At 43.8% G+C, this 11,743-nt stretch overlaps 1 protein-coding gene across 3 annotated transcripts; it reads left to right on the top strand.

Annotated features, from left to right (window-relative positions):
* The first annotated feature begins 334 nt into the window (after positions 1 to 334).
* rap2aa (RAP2A, member of RAS oncogene family a) lies at positions 335 to 11,743 on the top strand. Of its 3 annotated transcripts, none has more exons than XM_071927059.2 (3): positions 335 to 394; positions 521 to 648; positions 9,959 to 11,743. In XM_071927059.2, exons 1-3 carry the CDS (start codon positions 335 to 337, stop codon positions 10,194 to 10,196), a joined length of 426 nt encoding a protein of 141 aa, XP_071783160.1. In that variant the 3' UTR covers positions 10,197 to 11,743. The 3 variants fall into 3 exon arrangements, with proteins under 3 accessions (XP_071783160.1, XP_071783159.1, XP_071783158.1); XM_071927058.2 differs by having other exon boundaries at positions 335 to 469; XM_071927057.2 differs by having other exon boundaries at positions 335 to 648.

Here is an 11,743-nt window from a genome sequence, read left to right as displayed (position 1 = left end):
GCAGATGCAAACCCGCACGGTCCACATCATCGGGCGATATTTTATTCCTCCCTATGCACATTGTGGAAAATTGCAGTCCTCGGATGCACGTCTAGTTATCAATGTCTGGCCTGCGTGGGGGAATTTCTACAATGAAATCCATCTTAGGGCACCGAGTCTTTGTGCTCTGCCATAGCTGAGCAGCGGCGAGCAAGACTGTATTATTGACACCCGTTCAAAATGGGACACGAATGGTGAATGTAATTCGTGCGGGGATATTTTAGTTCATTTCAATGACGCGCGGAGATTGATACCTTTCGACAATCTCTTGATTTAATCCACTAGCAAGGGAGCAATGCGCGAGTATAAAGTGGTGGTCCTGGGCAGCGGCGGGGTCGGGAAATCCGCCCTCACTGTGCAGTTTGTTACCGGGACGTTCATTGAGAAGTACGACCCAACCATAGAGGATTTTTACCGCAAGGAGATCGAGGTAGATTCCTCACCCTCGGTTCTGGAGATCCTTGACACTGCCGGTACCGAGCAGTTCGCTTCCATGCGGGACCTTTACATCAAAAACGGCCAAGGATTCATACTGGTCTACAGCCTTGTCAACCAGCAAAGCTTCCAAGACATAAAACCGATGAGGGATCAGATCATAAGAGTGAAAAGGTTGGTAAAAAAAAAAAAAAAAATGATGCACAGGAAAAGAATAATGTCCACATTGTCCAGTGGTTCAGTATGGCTGCAGTAGGTTATTTCCCACACATAGGCTGCCTACTGTAGGCCCTGTGTTCTGAGGATGGGCCTAGGCCTATAGTCTATAAACTGTGCCTGAATGGAGATGGTGTGCACCTTCAGGGCAGACTACAGTACAACACCACATGTCTGTTCTATTTTGGTGTACCTGGTCTCACCCATACTGCTTTCAACTCCTAGGTAGCCAGCATGCCCTCACACTGCAGCCCCAGCATCTCTAAAGTTAATCATTTGTGATCTCTAAGAGTCATCTCTTAAGTGTTTCTCCTCTGTTGTTATGTTTTGCTGCAGGCAGTTACATCTTAGGAAGGCTGTTTTCTAATAGGGCAAACAGCACCGATCCCCTCTGTTAGACTCATAACCACATCGCACCTATCTGTCACCAAAGTGAGGACCAGTGTCTTCTGTACTGTAGTCATGACATGGGAGATGTTGTCTGTAAACTGCCACGCTGCTGTGTGTCCACTGTGCTGGATGCTGCAACCCCAGTGAAACACACAGCCGGGAATACCCAGGATTCAGTGCAACAGGGGCTCTGCAGAGAGGCCTGCTTCATGGCAACAGACCTAAAAAACACAGCTAGAGCAACGGGGGTTTGGAGTCGCTAAATATGGAAAAAAAGCACACTACCGTGAGGCCGGTTTGTACAGAGGAGAAGCCATGTTTTTAATTAACAAGCACAAGCTGTTTGGAAAGAGCCGCGCGGTCCAAGCAGGAGTCAAGCGTGAGATTGTCTGATGTCTGAGCGCGGTTACAGAGATGATCCAGATATGAGGTCACCAGCGGGGGCTGCCGATTGATACATGGCAGAGGTTAACTGAGGCTGCTTGATTGTCCTATCGTGTTATTGGCACGTCTCGCTCTAGGCTGAAGCCCCATACGTACATTCCCGATAGAAACACAGGAAAAGATGCCATGACTTGATGATGACATTAAGAAACACTTTCCACTGACAGCCTAAATAGACAACAACGTCATCAGTGCTAATGGTTAAATTATGGGTGAGTGTCTCTGCTATATGCGTTAGCCCAGTTCTTGTGTTTTGGGGGGATCCTGGGGAATTCATGTGTAGTGGAGAGGCAGCATGCACTGGGCTGTGACAGTGTGGGTTCATCACTCATTCTAGGTGTCAGTGAATGTGCCACAGTGAATGTAGGGAGTCTAATGGGCTCCAGAGAGACAAGACTCCCTTCTGAGGAAGCTCTCAGTAAAGAAGCACATTTGAAGCAGAGTGCATCAGTTCAAAACTCACAGCTTGTGCTGATTATTTTAGATTGCACATAACCTACATAATGGATCAGTATAAATGTAATACAGTCCTGTAATATTTTTGTGTTATTAATCAATTACGATTGTGGCTGATTTGCCAATTTCCATTCCATTCCATTACAGACTCACTTGAAAATGAAATTGACTCATCTCAAAGATAGAGTAGATTTAGAGTAGATAGAAAGATTTATAGACATTCTTTTTATTTTTGTTATCATTTTTTTGTTGGTTGCCTTAATAGTTTGTCAGTTAATTGAATTTAGCGTTGTTCAAATGGCCTTTATAAACATTCCCATAAATCTATGGCTGTGGATGAAAGAATGAGGTCAGCATGTGTTTCCCCCATATAAGTGAGGATGGGGAATGGTATGCGAGCGTCTACGTCTACTACTGTGTGTGTGTGTGTGTGTGTGTGTGTGTGTGTGTTTATGTGTGGATGTATACATGTGCACCCACACACCAGGTGCGGGCAAGCTGTTATGTGATATTCCACGCTTAACACAGTCTGGTGTTATTCCCCATAGTCACAAAGATGCATTTGTTTTGTGAAGCTAAAAACTCCCCAGTACACGTCACACTCCTACACAACACTTAACCTCAGAGTCCCAGACAAACTTCTGCAACTCCATGGGCTCATACAGCCGTCTCTGCATGACAACACTGCCACTTAGGTTTATGTTTGTAATGACGGAGTTGCTTTTAATATAGCAGGCCAGAGATAGTCTTTTATTCAGTATTGATAATAGCTGTGACCCATGTTCTATTTACAGTTCTCCACCAGCAGAGTTTGTTTTGAAAGTAGAGCATAGGAAGTGTATTTTCTTGGGTTAAACAGAGCATTTACGGTCTTTATACAGTGAATGGTTGCAAAGGAAAGATTAATTAAAGGATTCCTAACACTAGGGGTCTAGAGACCCGAGCATCTGCCTTCTTCCCAAGGTAGAGTCAACACAATTGACCTTACTTGCCACTGGCCCCGCAACAAAGAACATTTCATTTAAAAAATGATGTTAAAGAGCAGGAAAGCCATGCCTCACTTAGCTAGTTGCTCACAATCAGCAGCATTGTTGTCAAAATGCTACAAATAGCCTAGAATTGTATGTTATTCTAAGCTTCTGTTGACAATCATCTAAGGTGACTTATTGTTTTGTGTTACTGACAGTTTAAGTTAATGAATATTTTAAAGTTTCCACATGCTCCCTCCATTTAGAAAGAGAAACTAACAAATACCCAAGGAAGACACAGTCTAAATGCCAAATTTGTTTGGCTCATCCATTTCCTTTGTCGGTTGCTATACCACCAAAGGAGTTGGCTGGAACTTTACCAGATATGGCAACTTAGCTCCTATACACATGCCAAAAATCAATACATCACCCACGTATTTCTAAACACATTTTGAACAACCCGTTATCAACAGAGACAGGCTTGGTATTCTATTATGCTACTCAAATCATTTGAATCACATTTCTTTGTTTGCAAAAGACAGAGGTAACAGAGAAATCATAAGTTCTGTTGTTGTGATCATATTGGGGAGCAAATTGAAGGGAAAATCCATCCTAAAACACTTTCACACTGTTTAAAAAACAGCTATTGGCAATGTACTTCTGGGTCCATTTTGTTATCTGGTGGTGTATTTTTCTTATTCCTGCAGATAACTTGGCTAAAGGTAGAAAAGAGCAAGGTCTTTTTTCTAGATCACCATTTTGCACTGACATTCAACAATCATACAGGGAGAAATCCATCATAGAGGAGAAAGAGATCATTTCTCCACTGACAAAAGCCTCAATAGACCATAATGCAATGCAGCCTCAATACATGTTTCGTTCTGAGTAAGGGGTGTGACTGTCACTTTTTCTCAACTGGAAAAACTCTTGCTCTGCTACTGCTCTCTCCACCTGCACATAAAACTCACAGCTGAAATGCAACAAGTTCAGGCATGTTCTCTGGGGGTTGTCGAAAGGCATTCTGGGTAATGTAGGAAATCACTAACTGAAGTACGAGTAGACTTTCCCCCAAGGCAGGTTGGGGGAAAGTGAGTACAACAAAAAGAGTACATTACAGTTCATCACAAAATAACTCCTGGAATGCAGTGAACATCACAGATTGATGACACATAACAGTGCAGAGTATCTGAGGGTGGAATTTCCCCGTAAGAGATTATTTTTCAACAAGGGACGGCTGCAGAGTTGCTAGAAGAACTTGGACTATATCCTCAGCAGTGATAAATGTCTCAGATTTTGGATAGATATTTGGCTGAAGTGATGCATGCGATTTCGTCGTGTCCCGTAGGTTATACAGTTGTCACTGCTCCCTTAGCCTCTCCGCCCGTCCTCGCTGCCAAAACACCGGTGTCCCGGCACGGCCGCCTCGCCACCCGCTCAGGTCAGAGGCGCCGCTGCGTGTCGCTCTCTCTCTGAACCCTGTCACCATCTATCAGCGCCTGCTGTTAGTGGCACAGGCAGGCATTAGCACAGAGGCCATGGGTGCAGATGATTACACCCTGGCCCGCCCGCGCCCGCTGGGACCTCATCACTCCTCACTTCAGCCACAGTTAACTATACGCTACTGATGCTTCCCGATCGGTGGCACAAGACGTGACGGTGCATCCAAATACCTGTGCCATGGTAGGAGGATTAGTCCAAAAGAAACAGGTAGTGAACTAGGCCACCAGAGCAAAGCTTCCTGATAGCATTGCTGCCATGCTGTGTTATTGTGTTTGTTGATGTTGGTGATATTTCAGGACTTCTTCTTATTAGTTAGGGATATGGTCACAGCTTGGATTAACCCTAACCCTAAGTCAAAACCCTAACTCTTGGACTACTTGTAGTTTAGGCTGCATGCTTACTTGCTCACCTCAACATTGCAATAAGGCGTACTAATCATGGAGTTATCATTACAGATTTTGTTCATGTGCCAATTGGTTGAAAGGATCCTGATTGAGCAGCAGTGTCCTGGTTCTCCCAGAAAGATCCTCTTTCATCTGTGTCTTAGTTTGTTGTGAAAGCAAAAGAACGGGGCCAGAGTTGAGTGCTGATTACTTAATTTAGTTGACTTGGCTTTCAAAACCAAGTGTTATGTTTAACATCCAAGGGGTAAAAAAAATACTTAAAGCTCATACCCAATCTATAATTCAGGGTATGCATGCTTGTGTATAGTTGTTTCAGTGATGCATTGGGCCTTTACAAGAGTCCCTCTGATGCTGCAGACTTAATGTTTATTTCATTAAGCCCAGTTGTGTGCCATGAAGCCAGTGTTGATGCTCCCAGTCACAAGTGAAGAGGTAAAGATAATAATGGCACAGTGGGCATTGCGGTCAAATAGTGCTCGCTCGATAGTGACAATATGTCATTGAACTATTATTAGAGAAGCCCATTACAAATTGAAGAGGACTGTTAAGCTGTTGCCATGGATAATGATGAGGGAGAGAAAACAACAAGCAATTATGAAAACAGCTAGGCAACAAGCTGTCCATGCACCAGTCTCATTTATTGCTCTTTTGTTGTTTACTAAGTCATAAATGTGTATAAAAATTCCTCATAAAAATCCCCAAAAGAACGACTTTGTTCAGTTAGCTGAATTGCTCCTCAATTTTATTTGTCCTAATCCAACTATACAAAGTTTGGTAATTGGCCCATACGAACTAAACCAAGTTGTCCTTCATTGAATATTTATGATATGTTATGTATTGCTCTGCTGTGATTCCTATGGCTACCTATAGAGTCTGTCTGCCATTACCATAAGGGTAGGGTTGATGGTGGTCACACAATATCCTTAGTGTAGTGTATCATTTTCAGAGGGTGAAACTGACTGACTGTGTCACTTGGGCCATATTTTCTGTTTACAAAACCTATTAATTAGTCCCTGAACTATTTAAAACTTCCTCCTCTCATTTTCTTTCACCACTATGCTATGGCAAGGCAATCTAATTTCAGATGCAGTGTCACTTTGCATTTCAGATTTTCGGTCTTGTACTTTGTAAGAGGAGGAATTTGTCTCGGAAAGCATAATTACCCCCAGGGAGCTGCTAGTGTACTGTATAATGGGTGTAATACATCTGATCCAGAAATGACTAGCCTATACAGTCTGTCAAGAACTACTCCTAGATCCTCTCCACTTTTTTTGGACAGTGTCTCCATCATCTGTGAATAGCATCAAGATCTCTGAAGGAAAAGGGAAGGAGAGAATTAATTTTCACTACCTTGAGAGCATAGAGAGAATCCAAAAGAGACTATTTGAGGGAATATAAAGTGCTATCCCAGCTGTTATCTTTTTTTTTCTTATCCATTCTCCTGAAAAAAATAATTCTCTTTTGGCACAATCCCACCGTTGGGCTGCACCGCCTCTCTGCGTTTAGGAGCCACGCTCGCTGTTATCGTGGCCTGTTTTCAAAAGGCTCTCCAGAAACCCATCCTTGATGAAATCTTCCCTTGCCTGGCGCTGTGCTGTAATAGAGGAGCTTATTACCTCTCTCTGACTCAGCTGAATCCTCTCTACTGAGTCAGCTATAGACCCTCTTCAAAAGGGCCATTGGGAGGAGACCCAGCACGAAGCCTGTCTCCTCCTTCACCTCGTAGGCTAGAGCCAGATGAGTCCAGAGACTCTTGGACCACCGGGTCCCGCCCTCCGTCAGCAAGGCCTATATCAGTTGATGCATCATGCATTATAGATAAGGTGTGTCTGGGAGAGCTAGAATGGGTGTTCGCAGTCAGAGTGCTCCAGTACACGCATAGTCAGACTCACAAGCTGTGGGCTAAAACATGCCATGTTGTTTGTGCTGTGTCTGTCTTCACTGTTGGTGCTTAGTCTCTCACAAGACTTTGGGTGTGCAGTTGACAGTTGAGGTTGCTGTCTAAACTAGAGCTGAACAATTAATCAGAAAAAATCAAAATCGCAATATGGACTTCTGCAATTTCCAAATCACAGAGGCTGCAATTAATTGCTTAAGAGGAGCGTCCAAAATTGATTTCTAAACAAGGTGTTTTCGAGCTCCGGGTAATCTTTGGTCCATGAATCAAGTACAATATTGGTGAAAGCCTATCATCACATTTAAACTCAGTAAATCCTGCACACTGACATCTTTTTTTTTTTTTTTTACGAAATCACTTTTCTTTAAACAATTTTAAAGTTCTAAAAAATGTATGACAAGAAAATCTTGTGATGATATAAATCACAGTTTAAATCGCAATTGCAATATTCTGTCAAATAATCACAATTAGATTTTTTGTCAATATCACTCAGCCCTAGTCTAAACCCCTCAGCCCCTCTCCTTCTGCTCTGTGTGACGGCCCAGCCTTGCTGCCTTGCATCATCCACTGTTCAGCCCAGACCTGGTGTGGTCAACGCCCCCCATGCTGAGGCCCTGGGAGCCCTGCTATCTGTGGCAGCCACCCTCTCACACCTCCTGGGATTGCAGGTTTCCCCCTCTGTTATTATGACTATTTATAGACCCTCTCCTTTGGTGCCAGATGACAAGTTTTTTTTTTCTTTGTGCTCCACTCCTCTTACGATGAGTCCTAAGTAGTGCGAGAACGCAAAGTAGCGAGGCTGTCCAATTCAAATCTAGCATTATGGTAAAAAAACAAACAACCACGTGGGTGTATGATACTACTTTATTTGACTACTTCTTCCAAATTCCTCCCACTCTTCGAGACATCCATCATTGATTGACAGTTTTACAGGCTCATCAGTGGATCAGAAATCTGTTTCCATTGAAGCTCTGTCTGGGTCTTACAGCAAAGAGCACTCCTCTAGGCAGAATAGTGATAATTTGCTTTTATTTCTCATTTTAGGAGCTTGCATCCATACTGTACATTATATACACAGAGCTCAGATACTGTGGTTTCTCTGGAACACGCCTTTTTTATGACTGAGTCACATTTGGGGCAGGAGAGGCTAAAGTGGGAGCTGGTATGAGGCAGCATGTGATAGCGGATATAGCAGATACTAAGCCTGCCAGAGGCCTCCATGTGAGATTTGAGCCCAACCATGGCCTTGATTCGTGAAAGAGACGCCCAGATCTTGACCACCATTACCCCACCTAAATGCTGTGCCCCCTGTGGCTTCTCCTAAATGGGCACAGCCACAAAAGGAGGGGTTTTGGCCTTTCAATCTGCACACCCACAACTATGATTAGGGTTTTTCAATGAAAGTGGGAAAGGAATATAAGGATGTGAGCAAGGACTGCCTACTGCCACAGAGATGTGGCCCAAAATAGTTCTCAGTAAAATCACGGCCCTGAAGTTAGGAATGCAGTGAATGAGATCTAGGTACTGTACACTGGATGTCAAAGTTGAGAAACATGGGCTGTAGATTTTCATGCGAGTTGCCCCCGAGCTCGCGGAACGCTATCACACTCCCGGTCGCACACAGACCTCTGAAATCGTCTCTTAAATCCCGGTAGTTCTTCTCGGCTGGCGAGCAGATCCCGGGAACAGGATAGTTGAGATTAAAGTTCGCTCTGGATAATGTATTCATGAGTAGATCAAAGTCGGCTCCTTATTCTCGGCGAGTTTAAGCTTATTTAACGGTGAGACCTGCAGCCCCTGGCCTCCGAGAGACGCTCCGGCTGCCCGACTTAGGAAAGTATTACAGTTGCTTATTCTGCATTCTCTCCATCTCTCCAGCATTAGTCATTTCCTTGTGTACCTGTTACCATAGCAATCAAGGATGAGGGTGTGTTTTTTTCCCTCAAATAAACATAAATAATTTAGGAGCATGAATATTTCATCGAGCGAGGGCAACATTTGAAAACTCTAATGATGCTGAAGGGTGCCGGGTGCATGACTCTTGTGTGATCTGTCGATGTTGCTCAGCATCGTGAGCAGAGGCGTTTTGAGCCGGGTTCACGGTGAATATGCTGCCGGTTCAAACGACGGCTACAACAGACGGAGCAGGAGCTCTCATACTGGCCTCACCCGCAGATAAGGATGAAAGAAATAGCAGCCTACCTTTTAGCAAATTATGTGGAAGCGCAAGATCTGTTATTTCTGTGATGTTTTTGATCTGTGTTATTGCCTCTGATGTGTACAAAGTGCGGACGCCTAATGCCTCGGAGGCACGCCACTTTTCCCAGTATGACACTGATGGACCGATATATTGGGGAAACTGTGTCCAGTAGCCTATTTAATGTAACTGACCGCCTGTTCTGGCTCTCCAGTAAGTAGTCCAGTTCCACAGTGACATTCAGTACTCAGGCAGCATGGCAGGGAGTTCAGAGCTCAAAGGATTATGGCCACTTCCCGCCCTCGGGGGTCCAGGGCTATATTGCCCATTTCCCTTTCACTACTGGGTCAGGCTGTAGACTCGGTACTCATAGTGTCATATAAATATAAGCTAGCACATGAGGCGGGGGGTCACGGTGGTTCAGTGGTTTGCATGTTTCTTCCAGGTGCTCCAGTTTCCTCCCACAGTCCGACGACATGCAAGTCAGGTCGACTGGAGACTCTAAATTGTCCTTAGGTGTGAATGTGAGAGTGAATGTGTGTCTATCTGTGTTTGCCCTGTGATGGACTGGCAACCTGTCCAAGGTGTTTCCCTGACGTCCGCCCAGTGCATGCTGGGATAGGCCCCAACCCCTCCCGTGACCTTGAATAGGAATAAGCAGGTAAAGACAATGAATAAATGAATGAGGCAGGGCGGTCCACTGTTTCTCTTGTAAGTTTCCAAGCTGCCTCACCAACACTGGATCACCAGGTCTTTTAGAAGGTCACATTTCAATATGACGCTCCACATGTATGGAATGAAGTGTATGGATTGCATGATGTATTGATAGGGCCTTCACATGAAATAACAAAGAAGGTTTCATTTGGTGCAATTAAAAAAAGCAACATAATCAAGACACAAAAACTCACTGACTGCTTCCATACAGTTTCATAGCCTCAGTTCTCCGCTGTGTATCTCAGATTTCCATGCGTGCGTCTGTCTCTGATATCTGCGTCCTTGTGTCTTACCTCAGGTACGAGAAGGTTCCAGTGATCCTGGTGGGGAACAAGGTGGACCTGGAGAGCGAGAGGGAGGTGTCGTCCAGCGAAGGCCAGGCCCTGGCCGAGGAGTGGGGCTGCCCTTTCATGGAGACTTCGGCCAAGAGCAAAACCATGGTAGACGAACTGTTCGCTGAGATCGTTCGGCAGATGGACTACGCCGCCCAGCCAGACAAGGACGACCCCTGCTGCTCCTCTTGCAATATACAATAGCCCCGGGGCCTACAGGGACGGGCCAGGCAAGACGTCTACTTAGAGGAAGTTCACTCCGACTCGCAACAGAGAAATACACACATAGACGCGCGCACACACGGACACACACACACGCCAATTAAATGAAAGATTAACAAACTCGTGGTTGAACGTGTTGGATTTTAACTCTTTGGAGCGTAAAATCAGTCATGACATAATTAATAATAATGACAAGTCAATAATGAATAGATTTTGAATGAGGAATGCCAGGAATTTGCCGCAAGAGAAATTGACAAACGACAAAAAGGAACATGCACTTGCCTTATGTTACTCTCTTGTTTTTGTTGTTTTGGTTTGTTTTTATCTTTTGGGTTGTGGAGAAAAAAGTGAGTCATCGTCAGCACAGAATTACTGTTTAGGTTGTTCTGCAGTCTGCTTTGGTGAATGATTTCTTTTTTTCTGTTTTGTTTTTTTTAGGTTTTGTTTGTATTACTCAGTTTCGCACAGCACATCTAGATGCATTTTATGTTGCCATGACCGAGTTGCAAATAGCTACTGTACACAAACCCATCAGCAGATCGCTGGGATCCACTTGTGTTAAACATTGATGAGTAATTGATTTGTGCACAAGGTTTCTCTCAGCTTACCTTCTTTGTCTAGAGGTCGGCGAGAGGTTTTTGTACTCATCACAGGCAGAACCAAAGAGGTGACTTGAAAGCACCTCCATTTTCTTATTTTTTTTTTTTTTTTCTTTTTCAGTTATTGAGAGAAATGGAAAGAAAATGGTGGAAAAGTCAGTGTCTTTCTTGAAACATCGGTGCAGTCATCTCTTTCCTATTTTCTCGTTTTGGAGATCTAATAGTAAGCATAGCAGAGTCTTTCACATATGGTGTGATGTTTTGTTTTCCTTTCTGGGAGGCTCTGACAGCAGGTTGCTGTATAGTAATATAAGTAACTGCTTCATCCTGATGGGACAAGGAGTCCATCTCTCAGTGTTTGAATATCTCTACAGACGATCTCTCGAAACTGTCTTCTTTTCAGGAACGGGTGACATTTAAAGCGACGACACCTACTTTCCATTTCTTTTCTCTTCCGGTATCAAAATGAAATGGGGTGCTAAGATTTTCAACATCCCATTCCCATTCTTTATGTATTCAGAGTATTCAAATTCATAGTAACAAATAGTAACGATGATGGCGATGATAACAAGAATAATTAATGGTAGTGTAAATATTTTGTATTGAAAGTGCCAGCTCCTATGAAGACACTGACTCAACACATGTGGAATTGTCAACTGTATGCATGGCTAGTAAACAAAAAAAAGGACTTTTATTGTTTGAGATTAATATAGGCTGTGGAAATGTGCAAACCAAACACATACACGTCTGGATCTGGACACTGTCTCAACTGTACATCTATGTTGCCACGGGAACCAGACTTTCCCCGTGTTACCATTTTCATTGTTGATTTTATATTTTTTTATGTGACCATTTACTCTTTATTCCCTCCCTGAATGGTGACACTGTTTCATTTGACACCTAAACAATAAAAGTGCGTTTAACACTCGA

Source organism: Centroberyx gerrardi, chromosome 10 (assembly GCF_048128805.1).
Source record: "Centroberyx gerrardi isolate f3 chromosome 10, fCenGer3.hap1.cur.20231027, whole genome shotgun sequence".
NCBI lineage: Eukaryota > Metazoa > Chordata > Actinopteri > Beryciformes > Berycidae > Centroberyx > Centroberyx gerrardi.
The sequence above is the reverse complement of the archived record's forward strand: the minus strand, read 5'-3'. Positions and strand labels throughout refer to the sequence as shown.

What these genes read in the sequence shown, in the direction of transcription:
- rap2aa (XM_071927057.2), top strand. Translation starts at nt 335, where the DNA reads ATGCGCGAGTATAAAGTGGTGGTCCTGGGCAGCGGCGGGGTCGGGAAA. An exon ending in CAGATCATAAGAGTGAAAAG is followed by an intron (nt 649 to 9,958) that starts GTTGGTAAAAAA and finishes GTCTTACCTCAG; the next exon opens with GTACGAGAAGGTTCCAGTGA.